This window comes from Bombyx mandarina, chromosome 08 (genome assembly GCF_030267445.1).
Source record: "Bombyx mandarina strain Sakado chromosome 08, ASM3026744v2".
In the NCBI taxonomy this organism is placed as follows: Eukaryota; Metazoa; Arthropoda; class Insecta; order Lepidoptera; family Bombycidae; genus Bombyx; species Bombyx mandarina.
In genome coordinates this window covers 13,305,592-13,332,197 of record NC_143215.1, presented here as the reverse complement: position 1 = coordinate 13,332,197, position 26,606 = coordinate 13,305,592, and the positions used below count along the sequence as shown (strand labels likewise).

At 39.9% G+C, this 26,606-nt stretch overlaps 1 protein-coding gene across 1 annotated transcript; it reads left to right on the top strand.

Moving 5' to 3' along the window:
• The first annotated feature begins 1,102 nt into the window (after window positions 1–1,102).
• Window positions 1,103–24,414, top strand: LOC114242923 (membrane-bound alkaline phosphatase). Its single transcript, XM_028174254.2, has 9 exons — window positions 1,103–1,294; window positions 7,852–7,928; window positions 11,435–11,608; window positions 12,016–12,208; window positions 13,557–13,720; window positions 14,662–14,995; window positions 16,580–16,785; window positions 17,822–17,930; window positions 22,512–24,414. The coding sequence occupies exons 1-9, from the start codon at window positions 1,213–1,215 to the stop codon at window positions 22,703–22,705; spliced, it is 1,533 nt and encodes a 510-aa protein (XP_028030055.2). The 5' UTR covers window positions 1,103–1,212; the 3' UTR covers window positions 22,706–24,414.
• The last annotated feature ends 2,192 nt before the right edge of the window (window positions 24,415–26,606 follow it).

Genomic DNA, 26,606 nt, shown 5'->3' with positions numbered 1-26,606 from the left:
ATACTATGAGAATTAAATCACAGTTTTGTTGCAGCTTAAGAAACCTATGGAGACGCGACCGTAGTACTAAAATTTTATGAAATGTATGCTTTAAGGCTTCGTCAAACAGAACGCGTAAATAGCGCGCGTCAGATCGCTAAACTGACGCCGCGCTATAGCGCTTATAGCGCTGGCGCTCTGTGTGACGTTATGTTACCACAGTAGTACATCACATCTCGGCGTCATAGCGTAGCGCTCTGACGCGCGCTAATTACGCGTTCTGTTTGAAGAAGCCTTTAGTTACATAATCGGCAGCGGTAGGATCCGACTTCACTTTATATGTATGCAAATATTTTATAGTGTTTGCAAAGATGAAATAGATTGTTAGTTAAAGTCTCATATTATAATTGAGACATCTCAAGGTGGACGGCGGTAATCGCGTGATGATGTCTATGGCCTCCGGTAACCACTTGACTGGTGGTAGGACCTCTTGTGAGTCCGCATGGGTAGGTAGCACCACCCTGCCTATTTCTGCCGTGAAGCAGTAATGCGTTTCGGTGTGAAGGGCGGGGCAGCTTTTGTAACTATACTGAGGCCTTAGAACTTATATCTCAAAGTGGGTGGCACATTTATGTTGTAGATGTCTATGGGCTTCGGTAACCACTTAACACCGGGTGGGCTGTGAGCTCGTCCACCTGTCTAATCAATAAAAAAATAAAAACACTTAGCAACAAGTGGGTTGTCATTACCTATCTGTGCAAAGAAACTTCCTATCATTCGTAATCCTATGATCATTGCAATATCCTATCCTACATAAAACTTCATTAATAAGGCAAAATAATAATGAAATTATTACCGCTTTCTGTCAGACTAATAAAATATTTAAAATTTATTTATTTTATATTAAAATGTAATAGGATGTGTGTATTATACATAGCACCAATGGAACGGTTTTCTATGAAATATATTCACGTGCGTTACAAGGCTGCGCCGCATTCAGATCAAGGGTGTGAACTAATAAAAATTGTAGCAACAATGGCGACTCAATGCACGTCGCGGTTTCGACTGAACCGCTCTTTTAAATACGATTGTATTCAAGAATGCAGTTTAGTATCATATTTTATGTACACTAGTTAAGACCACGAGAATGCGGGTGGGTGGTTAAAATTTCACAAACAAACAAAAAAAAAAATAGTTTTTTGTATAAAAGTGTAAAAAGAATTTGTGTCGAAAATGAATTCGTGGATAATTTTCATTGTTTGTTGGTACGGAATTTTGTGTGAAGTCGGATGTCGGAGTGTCCATAGATACAAACGTGAGTTGACGTTGATTGCAAAACAAATTGGCTTTTGAGGTCATTGACACACTGAACAAGTATTAGGTAATCTCTGCTCGGAGTATTACAAATATAACAGATACCTATTGCCAAATTCTTAGCTCTAAAACTCTGTCTCGCTCACACCCTTCGTGAAGCTTATGAGTGCGAACGAGATAAATCATTATTCATCCTACACGTATACATTTTGTTTTACGTTTCATATATGAAATTCGAATTTTAAGTAGTCATAAATGTTTGTATGTTTAATTATACTTCCGACATGCTGTGACAGTTTCTGGCTTGCTATTAATCGTGACTGGTTGTGAATTGGCTTCCTATATCCTTATTTATATTTAGTCCTGCAGTGGACAATAAACGCTTGTAATAAATAAATTATTTGATCAATCGAAAACGTTGACGGAACTAGATTCAAAATCTAAAAGGTCTAATTTAGACGTACTTAAGACTAAATACATTTATGGCCACTTTTATGAGAAGTGGTGCATACGATCTACTTCTTCTGAGTCGTTATCTTCATAGCTTGAGAGTTGTTGTAGTTTGAACACTCATTTCTGACCACGCGTTGCAGACTTCTTCTCCAGATGTCTCTATCTTTGGTAGTATATAAAAGCACACTGTTAAGAGATGCTATCAGAGACCACTGAGTTTCTCGCCGGATCTTCTCAATGGGTCGCGTTTCCGATCCGATGGTAGATTCTGCGAAGCGCGGCTCTTGCTAGGGTTCGTGTTAGCAACGTCGTCAGGCTTGAGCCCTAAGAGCTCACCTACTAGTTAAGGTTACGCTGAAATGGTCTCTCAAGACCATCATCACCATCACCTTAGGTAGGGAAAAAAATGCTATCAGTTTTGACTAATGAATGATGAATGAATGTATGAACGAATGATCGGTCACGTGGTCTTTTGCTGTCAACATGATTAAAGCTGTCTATAATCACACCTTTTTTCATGCCTAATCGCTATTAGCATAAGGGCGGTAGCCAATTTCAGTAACGCTAACAAGTAAGTGAGCTCACGAGGTCAGCATGAGAGAATTTGCTAACACTAACCCTAGCAAGAGCAGTCCTTCGCTGAACCTACCATCGGATCGGAATCGCGACTGACTGAGAAGATCCGGCGAGAAACTCAGTGGGTTGTGTTAATGGGTATTCATACCATTACTGGCGAGACTCTCCCTCTTAATCCTTAATCAGAGCTTTGGTGGTCGAATTTGTTGGGAATTTATATCGATTAGTATTAGTTCCCTAAGCCTGATGCAAGTTCATTCCTGTTTGAATAGTGAAACGAACTAACTATAACAACTAAAGTCTCAGTTTTGTTAATGTAAATGAACGGCCCACCTATTTTTAAATGGTTACCGATGGATTCCGATTGAATTGAACATGAATTCCGCCACCGATCTTGAAATTGTTTCAAAGCTGTCCACCTTTCAAATTGGAATGCATGACTGCATTGACGGTCGGAGTGCGTTGGTATAATACTCAAATACCAGGACTACTCATTCTGCAGTGAATCCCTTAATCTTCTTCTACGACACTGAGAGGAAGAGACGGGCCGGTGTTATTGATATCGTTTTTGTCATTGTATAACAACACCAAGCCGTTATTGCGTATGAGAATAGTCTCTTTCCGCCTGGCTTACATTCTATTTCAATTGAGGTCAAGTCTTTTAGCACTCATTGTGGTAAACATGACATTTTTTCCATTCCAATAAAAATAAATAAAACCTTTTTTTGTGTGGCTAAAAAAATATTGAAAAAATTAGAAAATTCTTCTTTCTTCTTATTCTTCTTCGTCGCTTTCTTCATTACTGAAGGTCGTGTCTTTGAAACTTGACCGTGGCCTGGCTCGTGAGCTGTTTCCATCTCGTCCGGTCCTCAGCTTCTCGAATGGCGGTTGCGACTGGCAGCCCAGTTAGGGTGGTTATTTGGTCACACCTACGGCTAGGTGATTGACCGCGGAGTCTCTTTTCTTCTATTTTGCCCGTCACAATCACTTTGTCCAAGTTATTTGACTGTCGCTGGGCAATGTGACCGAAGTAGCTGAGGATCCGATCCCCTTTACAAGGTATGAAATCAGTGTTCGAAAATAAATATAAACAATGGATTTCATCAGATTTCACATGAAGTTTTCTGAAGCTTCCGTTTCCGCCATACTGCGGTTTAAACTTGTCGATATCATGATAATTCGATTAAATAGTGTATTGTTCTTGATTATGAATCGTGAGAAAATATTATCAACTTACAGATCACATTTACCGATCTGTTCTCAAAATAATTTTATTGTTCCCATTATTAATTGAAGTCGTAATGAAATATAAATCGAGCAGACTGTGAATAATACAATCCTCGTTTTTAGATGATTTGATGATGATGATTTTTAGATGGTTTTTATTATGTAGGTGGGATCACCCATTTAGTATTAGTTTAGGACGTAAGGATAAAAAAATGCAATTGAGACTGGGACCTCATGTCTAAAGTTGGTTTGCGATATTCATATCGTGATGTCTGTTTGCTAGGGTAAGTTAAGAAGATTTCATATATTTCTTATTTATTTTATTTGAGATTTTTCCTTAATGTGAAACTCTAACCATTGATGGTTTGGATCGTACACTCTGCCACCAGCGGCACGTTTTTTTATAATGCTTTAATAGAAGTGTGTCATAGTTCTATAAATGATAAGATTAAAAAAAAAATCAAGGTTTGGTATCTTCAATTTCTTTTATTATTCATTTAATTAATAATAATGAATATTATTCAAATAAATTAATTTCTTTTTTTTATTCAAGCATACGGCCCACCTAATGGTGAGTGGTTACTGTCGCCCACGGACTTCAGCAATGCCATGGGCAGAGCCAAGCCTTTGCCTACCAAAACCTTACCTTAACTGAACCTTATTTCAATTAAATTAATTAATTAAATCACAAATTAACTTCCTAAAGTAACAGCAGATATAGAGAAAGAGAGTGTATTTTATTGCACACCAAAACACAATTAAGATTGAATAACAGTCAACAGGTTTATTCATTGTTATGAGCAATTAATTGTAAGAATAATTGTACAATAGGTGGTCTTATCGCTAAAAGCGATCTCTTGCAGACAAACGTTTTAATCTAAAGTAATTCTGAAAAAGATACAGTAGGTATTTTGCGGTGTACTATTATTAACAATATAATTGGTAGGCAGCGCTTTGGCTCTGCCCCTGGCATTGTTGAAGTCCATGGGCGACGGTAACCACTCACCATCAGGTAGGCCGTGTGCTCGACTACCCTACAAGGGCAATAAATAAAAAAAATTACAGTTGTTTACTTTACGTACAATATTGAATAATGAAGATAAATACTTAAATATAATAAAGATATTACAAACAATAGTGCGATATGAATTTGATTGGACCTACATTATGTGTTTAAGGGATCTTAAAGGCACAAAGATTTTTAATATGAATCAAGAACGAACATACTTGAATCCTTTTGTTTAACTGATGGCAGGATCTCTTGTGAGTCCGCACGGGTAGGTACCATCGTCCTGCCTATTTCTGCCGTGCTATTTCGGTTTGAAGGGTGGGGCAGCCGTTGTAACTATACTGAGACCTTAGAACTTATATCTCAAGGTGGGTGGCGCATTTACGTTGTAGATGTCTATGGGATCCAGTAACTACTAAGCACCAGGTATATAAGGTATATAACAACAATAAAAAAAAATTTGAAAGATGCATGCATTTTATGTGTAATCAATTCCAGAAACTATTTTACCGTGGGCCGCCTTTTTTGTTTCTAATATTCTAATTAATAGAGGAACAGGCTCACAGTCAATGACGTTAGTTAGGAGTACCCCAAGGAATTGTTTTAGATTATTCTTTTACCATCACGCCGTTTGTCATTGTAATTCCTGAGCGCTGTGACGTGTCGAGGATTGAAATGAATCTTCTGTTGGCAACGAATTGGCAGCGTTGCTGAGATAGCCTACGTCAAAAGCATTCAAACGCTTTTTTTTTAAGATTGAAAGATGGGTCCGTAGGCAGTTCCAGTTTCACCATGACAGGTGGGCGAGCAAAGGTTCAGCCAGTAGGGGTGGGATTTGCTAACGGCTGCCCGAGCGCCTCCGAAGGAGACCTAACAACTCAAGAGCAATTGCTTCGCGAATGAATCTACTACCGGATCGGAATCGCGATCCGCTGAGAAGATCCGGCGAGAAACTCAGTGGGCTGATTGGGCACGTCGAACTCTTTGTCGAGTTCGACGAGTACGGTTACCGGGGTCCCTAAGCCTGCTCCTAGTGTTAGAGCTGAAGGCGTCCATTCAAACGTCAATAATTATCAATGAAACGTAAAACGATACGTATTAGATCACGTTTGTGATTTAGAAATTGTTGGGCTCTTGAATATTTGTTAACGGCAGCTCTTGACCCCGTCCTAGAAGGCGCTGCACGGTTGGCTGCACGCGAGATATTGTAACGAATACAATAACAGATTTGCAACACGCTTTACTTAAATCACCGTTTAGTTAATAAGGTTACGCGCTGGGGTTCGGGATAAATAAAAAAATCTACCGAAGTACAAGTTAACACTGTATTAGCACTTAGAACACTTCACAAGCACTTTAAAATTCTCAATTCACTCATTCTTCCGCTTCGCTTCAGGTGATCCGTTCGCTGTTTCGCTTCGAGTAGTTCCTATTACTAACCGACTGCCTGCCATCCCTGCAACGATTAGAATCATCGAGAATATTCCACAAAAGTCTACTATTGTGTGTTTCCGCTATCTGACAAGAGATGGCGTTGTACTTCTCGAGCGTTCTAGATGCTACTAGATCCTCCGATAATTGTTCGACTATTCGACGATAGATGGCGTTACTCTTACCGGCGTAACGATAATTAGAATAGTGCTGATGGATCTTGTTATTTAATGGAGGGTGTCTTGTGAGTCCGCACGGGTAGGTTTCATTACCTTACCTACTTCTGCCGTGAAGTAGTAATGCGTTTCAGCTTGAAGAGTGGGGCAGCCGTTGTACTGTAAGTCTTAGGACCCATGTCTCAAGAGTTGTGGTTTTAACGTTGTTGATGCCTAAGAATTTCGGTATCGATGTGTTCCATGTTTTATGAGGCACTGTAAAATTGAAGATAACTGATATCATTTTGGAACTAATATGTACGTATAACTAATGACCTAATATGTAATATTTCTGGCGTGAAGTAGTAATGCGTTTCGGTTTGAAGGGTGGGGCAGCCGTTGTACTGTAAAAACTGAGATCTTAATGTGAGCTCGTCCAACCATCTAAGCTAATAAAAAATATATATATTAATTACATTGCGTAATAAATCCGCTAAAATTATACAATTTGTGTTAATACTCATTTTTGCGGCTGGATTATTGGAATGTCGTCTAGGCAGATGGCAGGACAGGCCCTTTACCTTTCTAAGCTAACAACTTGCTCATTACCGTTTAATTGGAATTTTAGCGCACGTGTCTCAAAATGGATGGTATTACTTAATGTCTATACGTTCCGATATTTAATACTACATTTGCTCGGCCACATTACGTTGCTATGCATCAATTCCTCTATTTGAAGACAGATATATTTTTATGTTGACAGCGTATGGTATCTAATTCACATAATCATATTCCATAATATCAATAAACCTTGAAACCCTTATTCTTACAGAATTAAGTTGAAGCTAAGCGCAGTTGCTCACATAATATGAAATATTCTCGTGTACGGCTTTTAGGGTCAATTAATACCTGAGTGAAATACTCTGAAAGAAGTTTATGAGAAATCAAAAAATGGTACCGTTTCCAGAGATCTTTTCTGGCGCGTACCATCCGACTTTGAAATCAAATGCCCCTAGACGATATTCCCCGAGCGCTATGACATGTCCCTCTTCAAATGAGGCTTGCGGAGAGTACTTAATTGTAGACAGCGGCAACCGCTCAACACCAGGTCTTTATGCTTTATGAAGCTCCCGCTCAGCCCCCGTACGGACTGCCGGGTGGCGGGTGCAGGGGCGCCCGGTACTCGACTGTCGGTCTGGTGGAGGGGCGGTGCAGGGTGGCTCCTGTGCGCCACCCACGGTGTGTCTCCCGAGACGACGTCCTTCGGGATATTCCCGGAGATGAAATCCCGTCTTATCATCAGGACGGATACCGGCGAAGGCGGACTTTCGCCGCGCATTGCGGTACCGTAGGTCTGGTGTAGCCGGTTTGGTGGAGCTCGATGGGGTTTAGTCGGTAGTTGGTTTTGCGGGGCGAGCGCCTCGCGAGCCTTTTTCAAGGCGTAGTCTCCTACGAGGAATTCGGGGAGGTGGAGGAGCTTGGCCCTCCTCGTCTCCCTCTTCCTCTCTGGGGGCGCCGGAGTCCGACATAATCCGGTCCGTTACCCCCCTTCACCGGGTATCCGTAAATGGATGCCCCCGCATTTGAAAAAAAAGGGCTTTATGCTTGTCTAACTATTAGAGAATAAAAGGAAAAATTGATATTTTTACCAAAACCTTCTGGAGCTTTCTATTATTTCCAACTAAGTTTTAAATCAATATTTTTCAGAAGCCCCACAAAATCTCTTCGACGAGAAGAACAAAGAACATTGGGAGCTGCAAGCGCAATGGACGTTGCGTTCGAAGGTATTTCTTGTAATCTATATCTATACTAATATTATAAAGAGGAAAGATTTGTTTGTTTGTTTGTATTGAATAGGCTCCGAAACTACTGAACCGATTTGAAAAATTCTTTGACTGTTTGGAAGCTATACTATTCCCGAGTGACATAGACTTAATCTTTTTTGAAAAAAAATTAGGGATCCTTACTAAAACTCCAATAATGTAACCCAAGGTGAAAAAAGTACCTATAATATTTTTTACATCGCGGGCCCTGCGATAACTATTGATGATAGAATAAAATAATGTACTACGACTTTGTAGAACACATTATTATTTACAAAAAGTGTCGCGACAGCATATGTCTATTTATTATAGTTATACCGCAATAAGTGTTCTTTAATTTTTTTTAATAAAACAACGTCAAATATCGTTGAAATTTTTGTTAAAGACCCGAGCGGAGCCGAAGCGGGCCGCTAGTATTAATATAATCTTTATATTAATACGTGAAGCAAAAACTTTGTATCCCTTTTTACGAAAATTGCGCGGACGGAGGAGTATGAAATTTTCTACACTTATAGAGAATATAGAGAAGAAGTGCACAATGCTAATATTTTTTTAAAATAATGCATAAAAGATACATTAAATCAATAAAGATAACATTACACACACTACATACCATGTATTTGACGCACACACGCATGCATACTATTTATTTTTCAATTATTAATTTCAAACTTTTGTTCTTGACGTCTGTGGTCGAATTGAGAATAGATTAAATATTGTTTGTCTTTATTAATATTTTTTTATAGTGTAGCCTTGGTGAAATTTGTGATTATAGAAGTATAAAATACAATCATAATAGTGTACAAACTGACAATTCCAATTAATTATAGTCGAATTTCGACTACTGCGGGACCTCTAGTATACTTAGATCAACAATGTGATACGTGAGGCGTTTTCTGGCCCACGCTCCTTGTTTATAGTGAACACGCCTTATGAATACTCGTTTACCGAATCAAGGCTACGTTCATTATGACCTTTAATAATGTTTTTGAATTGTAAAAACATGCGTCTTTTAATTTCATCACTTGGTAACTAAGTAACTAAGAGAACTCACGGAAAATCTAGTATAATGTGGTTGTAGTAGCTAGTAGTATCTACGCGAGAGTTAAGGGAGTGCTGCATCAGTAGCTAGAAGTCGGTAGGGTTCCGCATCTGAATCCTTAAAGAAACAGTCGAAAGACTAATATTACTGTGTCCTCCCTAAATCTTTTAAAAACCAAATATAATTTTACTGGTGGCAGGACCTCTTGTGAGTCTGCACGGGTAGGTACCACCACCCTGCCTATTTCTGCCGTGAAGCAGTGATGCGTTTCGGTTAGAAGGGTGGGGCAGCCGTTGTAACTATACTTGAGACCTTAGAACTCATATCTCAACGTGGGTGGCGGAATTTACGTTGTAGATGTCTATGGGATCCAGTAACCACTTAACACCAGGTGGGCATTGTGCTCGTCCACAAATATCAGCAATAAAAAAATTTAATCCGTGTACTCTAATATTAAAAATGTGAATGTTTGTTTATTTGTTACTCAGTCAGCAAATCTGCTTTTAGATTCAATTTCGTACAAAGATACTTTTTAAAAAAACTGGATAAAATGGATGGATACGGCTTACGGATTTCTTAATTAAAATTACTTTTAGTGCTTAGTCTCCCAGTATCATTACGTTTCGAATAATTTACAATTTTCTTGATTAATTGGACAGTGCCGACTGTATCTGTTATATTAAATACAGGCTATGTTCCGATTTGCACTACGAGCACTGTATGATGTGGTGTCAATTTAGTATAATAATATACTATACTATCTGTTATAATAAATACAGGCTATGTTCCGATTTGCACTACGAGCACTGTATGATGTGGTGTCAATTTAGTATAATAATATACTATACTATCTGTTATAATAAATACAGGCTATGTTCCGATTTGCACTACGAGCACTGTATGATGTGGTGTCAATTTAGTATAATAATATACTATACTATCTGTTATAATAAATACAGGCTATGTTCCGATTTGCACTACGAGCACTGTAAGGTGTGACGTCAATTAAGTATAATAATATACTATACTATCTGTTATAATAAATACAGGCTATGTTCCGATTTGCACTACGAGCACTGTATAATGTGGTGTCAATTTAGTATAATAATATACTATACTATCTGTTATAATAAATACAGGCTATGTTCCGATTTGCACTACGAGCACTGTAAGGTGTGACGTCAATTAAGTATAATAATATACTATACTATCTGTTATAATAAATACAGGCTATGTTCCGATTTGCACTACGAGCACTGTAAGGTGTGACGTCAATTAAGTATAATAATATACTATACTATCTGTTATAATAAATACAGGCTATGTTCCGATTTGCACTACGAGCACTGTATGATGTGGTGTCAATTTAGTATAATAATATACTATACTATCTGTTATAATAAATACAGGCTATGTTCCGATTTGCACTACGAGCACTGTAAGGTGTGACGTCAATTTGGTATAATAATATACTATACTACATATCTGTTATAATAAATACAGGCTATGTTCCGATTTGCACTACGAGCACTGTAAAGTGTGACGTCAATTTAGTATAATAATATGTACCTACCTACTACGAAGCCATTCCATTGTAGTAAGCTATACTAAACCATCTAAAAATATTTTGCTGTGTGAATTTAGCATTGATTTTTGTATTTTTTATAAGTTAAAGTTTTTTATAAGGTACTATTTTTTTAAATCCTTTAGCAATTTCTGCAAAATATGTGAAAATAAGCTAAGCACTGGTTAAATTACAACAATTCCCGTTCTTTTAATCAGTATACATTATGTATTTTGTGTTGTGTTTAGAGTTTGATTGTTACTTAACAAAGGCGAGCGATATAGCCGTCAATTTCAAGGAAGTCGTCGTGGCCTAAAGGATAAGACGTCCGGTGCATTCGTATCGAGCGATGCACCCGCCTGCGGTTTCGAATCCCGCAGGCGGGTACCAATTTTTCTAATGAAATATGTACTTAACAAATGTTCCCGATCGGCTTCCACGGTAAAGGAATAACATCGTGTAATAAAAATAAAAACCCGCAAAATTATAATTTGCGTAATTACTGGTGGTAGGACCTGATATGAGTCCGCACGGGTAGGTACCACCACCCCGCCTATTTCTGCCGTGAAGCCGTAATGCGTTTCGGCTTGAAGGGTGGGGCAGCCGCTATTGCTAAATAGAGACCTTAGAACTTATATCTCAAGGTGGGTGGCGCATTTGCGTTGTAAATGTCTATGGGCTCCAGTAACCACTTAACACCAGGTGGGCTGTGAGCTCTTCCACCCATCTAAGCAATAAAAAAAAGGACAAACTTCTTATCTGAATCGTTTTTTTAGAACTGAATAGAAGGTAATAGAAGACTCGACACGGCCCTTGGAAATTCATGTAACCGTCTCAATTAGTGTTTTAAAAATGTTACAGGTTTTAGCTCCTTTAAACAAGAAAGTAGCTAAGAATGTCATCTTATTTCTTGGGGACGGCATGAGCATTACAACGCTCGCCGCCACGAGAGCATACCTCGGCCAGCAGCGGGGACTAAATGGCGAAGAACTTAAACTGAGTTTCGAAATTTTCCCGTACACCGGTTTAGCGAAGGTACGTGAATAGAAATGGCCCACTGAACTTCTCGCCGGATATTCTCAGTGGGTCGCGATGCCGATCCGGTGGTCGATTCTGCGAAGCACTGCTTGGGTGAACACTTGCTAGGGCTACTGTTAGTAAATTCTCTCAGGTTGAAGCCGTCTAACCCGAGAAGCTGGCCCTTTGTTAAGTACGTATATCATTAGAAAAAATCGGCTACTGCTTGCTAGATTCGAACACCAGCATAGTTGCATTGGCCGGTAAGAATGTGTTGCATGTTATTGCAAATGCATATAATATTCGATATTCTATTTACCTGACACAGCAATCTCCTGTTTGACTGACAGATAACACCTTAAGCACTAAGTTCGCTATTGTTTCATTAACGAAATTAACATTAGTAAAATTCTCCAAAATTCCAGACGTATTGTGTAGATAATAACGTAGCGGACTCTGCGTGTAGTGGTACCGCGTATCTGACTGGAGTGAAGGCCAACAGTGGAACTGTAGGTCTTACCGCCGCCGTCAAGAGAGGAGACTGCGAAGGACAAATTGAAGGCAGACATTCTGTCACCGGACTTATGGACTGGGCGCAACGAGCCGTCAAATCTACTGGTAAAACATACATATTTAGAATGCTCTTACATTTGGTGTGCTCTGAGGAATTGTTCGAGATGATACCGGCATCTCATTTTTACTATCGCACCGTCCGCCACCGGAGTAGAGTTCATCCATACTACCTGGAGCCACACCTGGAGATCATCCACAGTGCGTTTCCAGAGGTCTTTTTTGCCACGTACCATCCGGCTATGGAATGAGCTCCCCTCCACGGTGTTTCCCGAGCGCTATGTCATGTCTATGACATGTCATTCTTCAAACGAGGCTTGTGGAGAGCATTAAGCGGTAGGCAGCGGCTTGGCTCTGCCTCTGGCATTGCTGAACACCATGGGGGACGGTAACCACTCACCATCAGGTGGGCCGTATGCTCGCCTGGCTAAAAGGACAATAAAAAAAATAAAATAAAAAAATGTATAAATGTTGTTTAACAACAACAAAAAAACACGCTAAAATAGCAAACCGCATTAACAATTAATTTCGTCTTTTATCCTGTTATTAGTGGTCAGGTTATTAAAACAAATTAATAAAATAATTATTTTGTCTTCGGTCCTTGGTACGTGTGAAACATTTAAGGTTAATCAAACGTTTGAAGTCGGTGGCGATGACGTACAAAGCTTATGTCACAAACAGACAAACAAACAAACAATATAATATACATACATGCAGTGTATAGGAAACAGAAACGGTAATTACTAACTCTAAAGTAAAACTCAAAGTTTCAAAATCTGTAGAGCTACAGTTTACAAACAATTCACGAAATTCTACTAGTTCTAGACTAGAGTACAAGGGGACGACTTAATAAGTTCGAGCCAATCAAAATGTCAATTTCAAATAGTAGGTACAGATATCATTCAGTAGAATCATTTGCGCCGTATCTTCTCAGCGGGTCGCGGTTCCGATCCGGTAATAGATTCATTCGCGAAGCAGCTGCTCTTGACTTGTTAGGTCTCTTTTGGAGGCGCTCAGGCAAATCCCATTCCTCCTGGGCCTTTACTCGCCCACCTGTCCTGGTGAAACTGTAAAGGCCTCCGAGCTACCAGTAATCCTTCAAGTTATCCTTCCTTCATAAAAAAAATCACCTAATAAATGTATGTCCGTATGTCGTCGTGTTATTTAAGATTTCAGATAAATTAAATTACATTTTCAGTTAAGTAAATTTTTTTATTGCTTAGATTGGTGGACGAGTTCACGGCCGACTTGATGTTAAGGGGTTATCGGAGCCCACAAACATCTACAACGTAAATGCCGCCACCTACCTCGAGACATGAGGTCTAAGTTATCAGTTTTTACAGTTGCCTCACCCTTCAAACCGAAAGAAATTCAACAATTACTGATTAAATTCCAGGTGTCGTGACCACAACACGAGTGACTCACGCCACTCCAGCTGCCGCATACGCTCATTCAGCCGATAGGAGATGGGAAGCTGACACCGACCTTCCAAGCAAAGGCCCTCGCTGCGATGACATAGCGACGCAATTAGTTAGAGGACGTATCGGCAGTAAAATTGATGTAAGGCTTCAATTATTCTAGACCAGCCTTTTCCAAAGTGGGCGATAACGCCCCCTTGTGAGCGCTGCAGGTCTAATGGGGGGCGGTAAGAGACCCAGAAAAAAATTGGGGCGTTGTGTAGAGGCTTGGGAGGCGATTTGTAATTTCATCTTAGAGGACTTTTAGACACCGACTAAGCTCTCGCTATAGTGGTTTTTAAGTGAAAAAATGGGGACGCTAAAAAGAAAAAGTTTGGGAACCACTGCTCTAGACGGTTCCAATTTCCTGCAGTCTATCTAGATAACCCAATGCTATATGGTGATCGGAGTCCATGGACTAAGTAAATGTAGCTGCCCACCATGAAATACGACGTACAGCTGCTGTTCATACTCCCGGGATGTTTTTTCTATAAAATCATCAAAGCATGAAAGGTAGTACGCCTTGACAATGTGTGCTTTTCGTTTTTCGTGTCATTCGTATCTAGCGATGCACCGCTGTTCTAATCCCGCTGGCGGGTACCAATTTTTTCTAATGAAATACGTACTTAACAAATGATTGACTTCCACGGTGAAGGAATAACATCGTGAAATAAAAATAAAACCCACAAAATTATAATTTACGTAATTACTGGTGGTATGGCGTCTTGTGAGTCCGCACGGGTAGGCACCACCACTCTGCTTATTTCTGCCATGAAGCAGTAATGCGTTGAACTATACTGAGACCTTAGAACTCATATCTCAAGGTAGGTGGCGGCATTTACGTTGTAGATGTCTGTGACCCTCGGTGACCACTTAACATCAGGTGGGCCGAGAGCTCGTCCACCAACCTAAGCAATAGAAAAAAAAACATCGGAATATTCCAAAAATGTCCGAGTCTCACTACCGTTATTTCAATTCGTAAATATGTCCAATGTCCACAGTTTCAGTCTTTTATGTATTTAGATTATTTTAAATCGTTCACAGGTGGTCCTTGGTGGAGGTCGACACAATTTCTATCCTAAAAACGAGATTGACCCCGAAGGATACTCCGGTTATCGAAGCGATGGTGTCAATCTAGCAAGGGAATGGGTGATTAAGAAGAAATCGCAGGGACGCACCCCGAAATACCTTTACAATAGAAACGACTTACTGAATCTTAAAGCCAACGAATACGACAGCTTATTAGGTTTGTTCAGCCCTGATCACATGCCGTATCATTTGGAAGCTGACGGTGATGATCCGACGCTGACGGAAATGACTAGGAAGGCCATTGAAATGCTGTCGAAAAACAAAAACGGATTTTTCTTGTTCGTTGAAGGTACGTAGCTACTGGGCCCGCGGCTTCGCCTGCAACAAAATGCAATTTTATATTAAAACACAAAAGCCATAAGACGATTCAGAAAGCTAATTAAATATGTAAGATAATTTCAGTTGAATATATTATACATACACACTTACATTCTATGTTATAATATACATAGATTTCATATCAATCGACCTATGATGCAAAAGATAAAAATCACTAAGTTCACTAAAATCACTAAGATGTTCGTCGCTTTATTTCCTACGTACTCTAGTAATCTCGAGGGGTCATACTAGATTCATCGAGTAAGTGAGCTCACAGGACTCTAATCTGGTGACGTTGCTAACACTAGCCCTAGCAAGAGTAGTGCTTCGCAGAATCTACTATCGGATCGAAAACGCGACCCACTGAGAAGATTCGCCGGAGTAGTCATGTCGCTCTTTATATGTGTACAAAGTTTCACATCGATTGGCCAGTAGGCAGCGGCTTGGTCAGTAGGCAGCGGCTTGGCTCTGCTCCTGGCATTGCTGAAGTCCATGGGCGACGGTAACCACTTACCTACTCAGGTGGGCCGTACGCTCGTATGCCTACAAAGGCAATAAAAAAAAAAAAAATTGGGCTAACCGTTCTCGAGTTTTAGATGAACATATTTACACAATATATACATTCACTTTTATATATAAACCAAAGGTATTTGGAGAAATGAAATTTAGGATTGTTTCGTAATTATCAGTATACAACGATCCAAACGATAGGATATGAAAACTGGTCAGCAACTTCGGCTTCATTCTATAAGATCCCTTTGCCTCGAATGGATACTATGAAAAAGAAAATATCCGGGATTTTTTTTCCTGTTAACCGCCTATAATTCGACTCGAGGACAAATTTGTAAAGAATTGTGTTTGTTAGTTTGATCATGAAAGTAGCAACAGGAAAATTCATTTCCTCCTTTTAAGTACTCACGTTGGAATAGGAAGCCAACCGTGGATTGCTTCCTCTAAATCAACGTCGAAACTATTTTCTTCTATTTATGGTTAGCAATTGAACAGCAACAACTAAGCGATAGTAATCGTAACGACCATTATTTTCGTGTAATATGAATGATCACAAAATTTCAGAGAAACTTTCAATGTTTGAGTGTATGTTTAGGGTAAATAAGAGAGAACATTTTACAGAACATACACACTGAAACACAATTGACGTTGAAAATAAGTCAACAACTAGATTTGTTTCATTAAAACTGAACTATTATATGTACTTCAGTACATTGGTGGAGTGGTATTTTTTACTATCGGCTGGGCCGAGGTTCGTGGGTTCGGTTCCTACACGGGGCAAACATACCATACCATACCATAATATATATTTAAATACAGTTAAGTGCGTATGTCAGTTTTTGATTCCCGCAGTACCTAACCTTGCTGGTCTCTGATTATTTAATAGGCTTAGTTAGGTCTCGTTTAATACACTAAATAAACTAGCCGACCTACCGCCAACATTGAATACCTTTCAAAACAATTTAACTTGCGTACGTAAAAGTTTCAAGAATCATCGTCTCATTAACATGTATAGTACCATTCGTCCACGAGCTTTTTAATTTAGGTGGAAGAATAGACACGGCGCACCACGAAACAAAAGCTCGCAAAGCTTTGGATGAGACAGCAGAGTTCGCGAAAGCCGTTGAAGCGGCTGTCAGGATGGTGGACGGCGAAGAGACCCTAATCGTTGTGACATCGGACCACAGTCATACGATGACATACAGTGGATACAGTAAGAGAGGCACCGATATCCTAGGATTTACCAATAAGGTAATTTCTGTTTTATGAACCACGAATTAGTTTTATCGTCCATTGACGCTTAAAGACGTTTAAAGTCTATCTAAGTCGCAATCGGCTGTCATCGGGCGAAACAGGATTTCCTGAATACACAGCCGTCACTAGATGTCAGTAGACAAGTGCCAAAACATTGGATCCCCCGGATCCACTCAATCTCAATCCGTCAATTCTCTCAAGTTGAGCCCGTGAGCTCACCTACCATTCCGCGTGAAGTTGGAATAGCCCCTTAGGCTACTAACGATTAGGTAGGGAAAAAAAGTCAACAAGATTTGCGGGTCAATTTAACTTATATCTCATTTACCTTGTAGATGTCTATGGGCTCCAGTAACCATTTAACACCAGGTGGGCTGTGAGCTCGTCCACCCATCTAAACAATAAAATATATATGTATATACGAAATATTACAATTTTGTGATTGACTTATTTATTTCTCAGTGAAAGTTTCCCGCTAATGTGGTAGTAAATAGCAAGCCACAGATGTGATAGCTTCACAAAAACACGAAGGGACTATCGCTATATGAATCTAAGTCATTGAATTTTTATCAACTATATAGATCACATTTGCGATCAATCTTTACGTGTATGGCGGAGGTAATTTTTCAGGAGCTACGTCTATTTTATTGCGCTAAACGGGTAGGCAAGCTAATAAGCCTATCTGTTGTTAAGCATAGACATCAAATTATATTTGGCCACGAGTTCGAAGTCACAATTGAATTGTGTACTGGCATTCCTACCTTTTTTAAGGTAGAAATTCGCGGATGAAAGGGGTAGGATACGAAGCTATCCGCGTGGGTCCACATTTCTGTTAACGGTGCATTTATTTTTACACGATGTTGATAGCGTCATCGTGAATTTTGTTTGCCAAGCATGTATTTCCTTAGAAAAATTACTACGTATTTGTGGGATTTTAACAACGACATAGTCGCAACGCTTAAAGCGAACTCACCAAGCGTATCTAATTTACGTGAGTTAAAACAGTTCTTTTCAAGATTATAATCTTTTTTTTCAGCTGAACGCATCAGACAGTCTTCCGTATACAACTTTGAGTTACGCTAACGGCCCGGGATATAAGCCACACGAGAAGTTTTTGAGACACAATCTTATGCTTGACGATATAAGTGAGTGTTTATCTAATCTATTATAATACTAGCTGACTCAGCAGACTTCGTAATGCCTAAATCAATAAATAAAATACCCAAACTTTTGTATAAAATAAACTTAAAACAAACAAAAGGAATCCGTCCGACACATCAAAGGGAAAACAAAATTGTTATTTTTATTTAATTCCGAGCATTTTCATCTTATTTCACCTTTTAAAACTTCTCTGGACCTCCACAAATAATTCAAGACCGAAATAAGCCAAATCAGCCCAGCCGTTCTCGAGTTTTAGCGAGACTAACGAACAGCAATTATTTTTATATATCTAGACTAGACTAGACTAGATTATATTGTTAATAGTCCCTTTCGTAGTACATCTACGAGCTTTATTTTGTAGATGTGTGTTTTAGTTATTATTAGATAGCCTAAGGAGCTATTCCAGCTTCGCACGGACACTCACGGTAGGTGAGCTCACGGGCTCGACCTGAGAGAATTGCTAACACTAGCCCTATCAAGAGCAGTGCTTCGCTGAATCTACCACCGGATCGTAATCGCGACCCACTGAGAAGATCCGGCGAGAAACTTAGCTGGAGTCTATATAACAATTAAGGAAACAAATATAAATCATTTGAAGTCGTCGTGGCCTAAAGGATAAGACGTCCGGTGCATTCGTGTTGAGCGATGCACCGGTGTTCGAATCTCAGGCGGGTACCAATTTTTCAAATGAAATACGTACTCAACAAATGTTCACGATTGACTTCCACGATGAAGGAATAACATCGAGTAATAAAAATCGAACCCGCAAAACTATAATTTGCGTAATTACTGGTGGTAGGACCTCTCGTGAGTCCGCACGGGTAGGTACCACCACCCTGCCTATATCTGCCGTGAAGCAGTAATGCGTTTCGGTTTGAAGGGTGGGGCAGCCGTTGTAACTATATTTGAGACCTTAGAACTTATATCTCATTTACCTTGTAGATGTCTATGGGCTCCAGTAACTAATTAACACCAGGTGGGCTGTGAGCTCAACACCCATATAAGCAATAAAAAAAATATGCCACATTTGTATGAAGCTGTTTCATGATGAAACAATGTTCCACGAGTAAAAAATTAATTTTAGGTTCAATGGGAAATTCGTTTATTTGAATTGAGTCACAAAAGTTTCATTTAGTTAAATTTTATATAAAGGGGAAATGTGGATACAGAAAACTGACAGTCAGCGGAAACATAAATTCTATGGTATTCTACAGAACGTAGTTCGCATTATACAAATATTAGCGACGAATATCTTGAATCAGAATTTTGTGTGAATAAAATTTTTTTGGGGACATTTTCGCTTACAATGCGTAAGTAATCGACCGTGATAAATTCCAAGTCGAAACGGTGATAATAAACCCCCAGATATGGGCGTAAATTATTTATTCCACATTCATCGGTTCCAAGCCAGGATTACATTCTGATAAGGACGCCGGAAATACATACGAGATAAGAACACAATAGACTTTGAATATTGTTAGCATATTTCAATTTTTATGATTATCTATTTTTTGTTTATTGCTAAGATAGATGATAGGTAAGATAGATACATACCAATTTAATGACGCACCCATCTTGAGAGCTGATTTCTGAGTCTCCGTTTTTGCAGTACAACAGATGTCTAGCCTTTACGCAAGTTATAATTTTTGCGGGTTTGATTTTAATTACACGATGTTATTCCTTCACCGTGGATGTTGTGAACATTTGTTAAGTACGTATTTCATTAGATAAATTGGTACCTTCCTGTGGGATTCGAATGTACACAGTCGCACCGCTGTCTCGCATCGCCGAAGTCCGAGATGCCAGATGGTCTGATTTCTTAGAAGGACTCGCGCCCTCCCAAAGGTCTTACTACCGCTTAGCTCGTACTCTCAAATCGGATACGGTAGTAACTATGCCCCCTCTCGTAGGCCCCTCAGGCCGACTCGCGGCCTTTGATGATGACGAAAAAGCAGAGCTGCTGGCCGATACATTGCAAACCCAGTGCACGCCCAGCACTCAATCCGTGGACCCTGTTCATGTAGAATTAGTAGACAGTGAGGTAGAACGCAGAGCCTCCTTGCCACCCTCGGATGCGTTACCACCCGTCACCCCGATGGAAGTTAAAGACTTGATCAAAGACCTACGTCCTCGCAAGGCTCCCGGTTCCGACGGTATATCTAACCGCGTTATTAAACTTCTACCCGTCCAACTCATCGTGATGTTGGCATCTATTTTCAATGCCGCTATGGCGAACTGTATCTTTCCCGCGGTGTGGAAAGAAGCGGACGTTATGGGCATACATAAACCCGGTAAACCAAAAAATCATCCGACGAGCTACCGCCCGATTAGCCTCCTCATGTCTCTAGGCAAGCTGTATGAGCGTCTGCTCTACAAGCGCCTCAGAGATTTCGTCTCATCCAAGGGCATTCTCATCGATGAACAATTCGGATTCCGTACAAATCACTCATGCGTTCAACAGGTGCACCGCCTCACGGAGCACATTCTTGTGGGGCTTAATCGACCAAAACCGTTATACACGGGAGCTCTCTTCTTCGACGTCGCAAAAGCGTTCGACAAAGTCTGGCACAATGGTTTGATTTTCAAACTATTCAACATGGGCGTGCCGGATAGTCTCGTGCTCATCATACGGGACTTCTTGTCGAACCGCTCTTTTCGATATCGAGTCGAGGGAACCCGCTCCTCCCCACGACCTCTCACAGCTGGAGTCCCGCAAGGTTCTGTCCTCTCACCCCTCCTATTTAGCTTATTCGTCAACGATATTCCCCGGTCGCCGCCGACCCATTTAGCTTTATTCGCCGACGACACGACTGTTTACTATTCTAGTAGAAATAAGTCCCTAATCGCGAAGAAGCTTCAGAGCGCAGCCCTAGCCCTAGGACAGTGGTTCCGAAAATGGCGCATAGACATCAACCCAGCGAAAAGTACTGCGGTGCTATTTCAGAGGGGAAGCTCCACACGGATTTCCTCCCGGATTAGGAGGAGGAATCTCACACCCCCGATTACTCTCTTTAGACAACCCATACCCTGGGCCAGGAAGGTCAAGTACCTGGGCGTTACCCTGGATGCATCGATGACATTCCGCCCGCATATAAAATCAGTCCGTGACCGTGCCGCGTTTATTCTCGGTAGACTCTACCCCATGATCTGTAAGCGGAGTAAAATGTCCCTTCGGAACAAGGTGACACTTTACAAAACTTGCATAAGGCCCGTCATGACTTACGCGAGTGTGGTGTTCGCTCACGCGGCCCGCACACACATAGACACCCTCCAATCCCTACAATCCCGCTTTTGCAGGTTAGCTGTCGGCGCTCCGTGGTTCGTGAGGAACGTTGACCTACATGACGACCTGGGCCTCGAATCAATTCGGAAATACATGAAGTCAGCGTCGGAACGATACTTCGATAAGGCTATGCGTCATGATAATCGCCTTATCGTTGGCGCCGCTGACTACTCCCCGAATCCTGATCATGCAGGAGCCAGTCACCGTCGACGCCCTAGACACGTCCTTACGGATCCATCAGATCCAATAACCTTTGCATTAGATGCCTTCAGCTCTAATACTAGGGGCAGGCTTAGGGACCCCGGTAACCGTACTCGTCGAACTCGACAAAGAGGTCGACGTGCAACCTAACCCATGCATCAGCCCGCTGAGTTTCTCGCCGGATCTTCTCAGCGGGTCGCGATTCCGATCCGGTAGTAGATTCATTCGCGAAACAATTGCTCTTGAGTTGTTAGGTCTCCTTCGGAGGCGCTCGGGCAGTTGTTAGCAAATCCCACCCCTCTTGGCTGAGCCTTTGCTCGCCCACCTGTCCTGGTCAAACTGGAAAGGCCTTCGGGCCACCAGTAAACTTTCAATCATTAAAAAAAAAAAAAAAAGTCGCACTGTTCAATACGAATGTACCGGGCTTCTTATGCTTTAGTCCACGATTACTTCAAACTTACTACCAGATCAGACTTCATCCTTAATTAACGGGAATCACTATGCACCTACTCTCACATCTGGACTACGAACTCCCTTGGGCTCTTTCCTATGTCTTGCTTCACACAAGGATCGAAAACCTCAGCTGTCGGTGAGACCTACTGCTGCAGAAATTCTCGTCACAGCTCTCGAACCACAATTGCCATTCAGTGCATTTTGAAACGACTACTTAGCGGGAAAACGAGAGGCGAACGTGTAGCAATAGTTGTTAGTTTTTTTTCCTACCTAACCTGATAGCTTTGAGAGGCTATTTCAGCGTAACCTTAATTAGTAGGTGAGCTCACGGGGCTCAAAAAGAAGTGATACTGACCCTAGCAAGAGAAGTGCTTCGCAGAATCTACCACCGGATCGGAAACGCGACCCACTGAGAAGATCCGGCGAGAAACTCAGTGGGCTGTGTCTGAGGGTTAATTCGCTCGTCAAGCCCTTCGTCACAAGCGACGGGTTCGATGAGGACGGTGACCGGTACTTGTGGTACCTAAAAGCTCCGTTAATGGATCTGGAGGATCCGTAATGAAGTGTTTTGGGCATTGTTGTTAAAAAAATGAGACCATTAAAATATATTTTCAATATTTATCGTCAGATCATCTGAACTTCACCTATCCGTCGCTGGTGCCCATAGTTCGCGAGACCCACGGCGGAGAGGATGTCGCTGTGTACGCCACGGGACCATGGTCTCATCTCTTCACCGGCAACTACGAACAGAATTATCTTCCTCATGCGATCGCCTACGCAGCTTGCATTGGAAACGGCCTGACGTCGTGTCAATCGCTATAAAGGACAATGCACATTTTCTTTGGGCGTTTGGGCCCCTAAAAAAGTTATCGTGTCATGATGGTTTTAACTTAATTTTATAGACAAAGAAATATCGTTTTATATTCAGAAAACGATTTTGATATTCTCAACCAGGTTTAAGAGAAATCTGTTTTTTTCTGCAGCTAAAATTAAGTTGTTATTTGTGTTCTTCGAAATCAAGGATCGCTCTCATAATTATTTACATTGTTAAATAAGTTAATTGTGGTTAATGTTGCTAGAAATAAGCCCTTATGTAAATTATTATTGTTATAATATCCTCATAATAACAATAATAAAATGAAGGTGGTTTCTGAGAATGGGCTTCATTGACCCTTCTTCCGGAAATGAAAATCCTTGTGACTTGTGATATCTAAATCTGAATTCGAATTTGTTTTCTCGAATATTTATTTATTTATTTAAATAAATGAACGTGCCGAAAACAATGATTCAATTAACATGTTTAAAATATTTTGCGGAATTTTTACACGTGCCTCAAATTGTTGAAATGAGTGAAGTATTTAATCTGTGTGTTCCGTATAAGTTATAGTAGTAAGATCTGATATCCACTATTGGAACGATTTAAATTAAAAATATTCCAAATTGTAATTTAAATTGTAATTATTGTATTATGATTACGCAGTCATGTTAACGAAAATATTTCTTTAATTTGTTAGCGCGATTTATTGAAATGGTAGATAGATCCTACTTTATGTATGGTGAGTATTTATAGTCTTCTGAGCCGATGCTCACGAGCTTGACTAACAAATCGGACTCAATTAGTAAGTCGTCGTGGCTTAAAGGATAAGACGTCCGTTGCATTCGTATTGAGCGATGCGACAGTGTTCGAATCCCACAGGCGCGTGCTAATTTTTTTTTTCTAATGTTATACGTACTTAACAAATGTTCACGATTGACTTCCACGGTGAAGGAATAGCATCGTGTAGTTAAAATTATTATTTGCGTAATTACTGGTGGTAGGACATCTTGTGAGTCCGCACGAGTAGGTACCACCCCGCCTATTTCTGTCGGGAAGCAGTAATGCGTTTCGGTTTGAACGGTAGGGCAGCCGTTGTAACTATACTGAGACCTTAGAACTTATATTTCAAGGTAGGTGGTGCATTTACATTGTAAATGTCTATGGGCTCCAGTAACGACTTAACACCAGGTGGGCTGTGAGCTCGTCCACCCATCTAAGCAATAAAAAAAAACCTATTTCTTTGACAGGTAAATACGCTAGCAATGCAAAGCTGTTTAAAATTCCCGTTTTTATTACTATTTTGTAAATTAAAACATTTAGAAAATACGTGATTATATTAAAGTATTTAGACATAAGTTTGTGAGTGTTCATTTTGTAATTTTGTAAATAAATGATAATCATAGTTATTTTTGATTTTGCGCCATGTGATAATGAAGTACACCCATTTATTGAAATGACCTATTTTTGTGTCACATCAATTGTAATAAATCGATTCCCGGAATGGCCAAGAATGCAAAGAAAAACCTTTGTTATTGAAAACCTCTAATTTTAAAAAATATTTTTCTTAGATGGAATTACTCAGTTGTCTGTCATTCGGTGGAAAGATAGTTCAGTTTTGTATAGTTTAATAATACTGTTCAATTTTTTATATTAATTTTAAAAGAGATTAAAGGGCTTTAAATGTTGTTTTCATAATATATCACAGTAACCGCAATTAAAACTTTTTTTTGTTAATTCATTGTGAAGTATTCCATATCATTATGTGTATATATGTATATTTGAAATAAATAGGATAAGGGATGTTCAAATGCATATATCACGAACAAACCATAGTTTGATTTAGTTAAGAATTATAGAATTAGAAGAGTGTTTACGGTAATTAACACGAAACTCTGTAACTCCAAAAATACTTTTGTGGTTCTTCTTCTTCTTGTCCTTATCCCACAGTCTTTGGAGTCGGCGCGGCATGTCTTCTTTGCATGTTTCAACGTCGTCTGACTTAAGGCCTTCTTGAATAACAATTAAAATCTGAGAGCAATTTTCATTCTTAATTATTATAATATCATGATACTCCTCTCGAGGGTCTAATAGAAGAGATTTTTGTAGGACATAAACGGCCTTAGCGCATTTGCTTCTCTTACTGTCTATTCTTGTATTTTCCTGTGCATAAATAAATTAAGATATAAAAAAATACACACAAATTTCATTGATATTGGGAAAATGTAGATTCATCAGAACAACAGCAACTTGAGACTTATGTCACGACTATGAGAAGATTAAATAATTTAGTTTCCCGAGAAGCTGACGTGTGCCTAAATCGGTTCCATAGATCCAATGTATTTCAAACCTAGTCTGAAGATGTAGATGTAATAGCATCTGTGGCAAACCGAAGATATTGTTACGCGCTGGGGTTCGGGATAAATAAATATTCCACCAAATACAACTAAAAACTGTATTCAGCACTTAGAACACTAAAATTATCAATTCGCTTCTTCCGCTTCGCTTCAGGTGATCTGTTCGCTGTTTCGCTTCGAGTAGTTCCGATTACTGACTGACTGCGTGCCATCCCTGCAACGCTTTTATAGCCGATACCACATCCTTAGAATTATCGAGAATATTCCACACATTTCTAGTATTGTGTTTCCGCTACCTGACAATAGATAGCGTTGTACTTCTCGAGCGTTCTAGGTGCTTCTAGATCCTTCAATATTCGTTCAACTATTCGGCGATAGATGGCGTTACTCTTACCGGCGTAACAATATTCAATCCAGATATGAATAGCATGTACCGCAAAAGACCTTTAGAAACGTACTTTAGATAAACGCGGTGCGGAGCTGCATAATAATAGAACATCGTTCCAGGTAGTATGGATAAGCTATCTTGACCTGGCACTGCTCGGTTCTAAAAGATTGATTAACTGTAAGTAAGACTACTTGTTTTCTTTGTGAAAATTCATATAGCTGACAGCGAAGCTAAAATTTTCATTTCAAAAATACATAATTTATTCTATCCCAATCTCCGACGTTCCTTCGCTATGATTAATGATTTCAGCTTTATTTTTCTGAATGCAAATTCGTTCGCCCCTTCATCGCTTCTTGTGAGTAATAACAGTGCCCTCGAATATTGTTTATATCGCGAAATAATGTGTGTTATAATTTATGCCAAAAAAATCATATACATAAAAAAACTCGTGCCAAACAAAATATCATGTATTTCCTCTTAACTACATAGTATAAAACAAAGTCGCTTTCTCTGTCTGTCCCTATGTATGCTTAAATCTTTAAAACTACACAACGGATTTTGATGCGGTTTTTTTTAATAGATAGAGTGATTAAAGCGGAAGGTTTATATGTATAATAACATCCATTAAATAGTGGAGAAATCAATAATAAATTACAGTTTCCGAAGCGAAGCGAGGGCGGGTCGCTAGTTAATTATATTCCATTATTTTAAAAAATATTAAGAGCGCAATGGAAAGCGTTCGAATTTCCGAAATTGTAATGAATTTATATGAAATCAAATACCATTGAATGAAGCTGTAGCGTACTTATACAACTATTCAAATACTTGCGCACGACTAAATGTAACTTCACAGAACTTGACGCCTGCGCCTTTTCACTTGAAGTTATAATTTGCGAGTCTGATGGTTGCAAATTCAATACAAATACGCTACAAGACGATTTCGGGTGCAATGATTTAACTGAACTTTTTGGAAGACGACGACATGTCACGGATTGCGATTTTACTTGTGGTAGGACCACTTGTGAGTCCGCGCGGGTAGGTACCACCACCCCGCCTATTTCTGCCGTGGAGCAGTAATGCGTTTCGGTTTGAAGGGTGGGGCAGCCATTGTAACTATACTTGAGACCGTAGAACTTATATCTCAAGATGGGTGGCGCATTTACG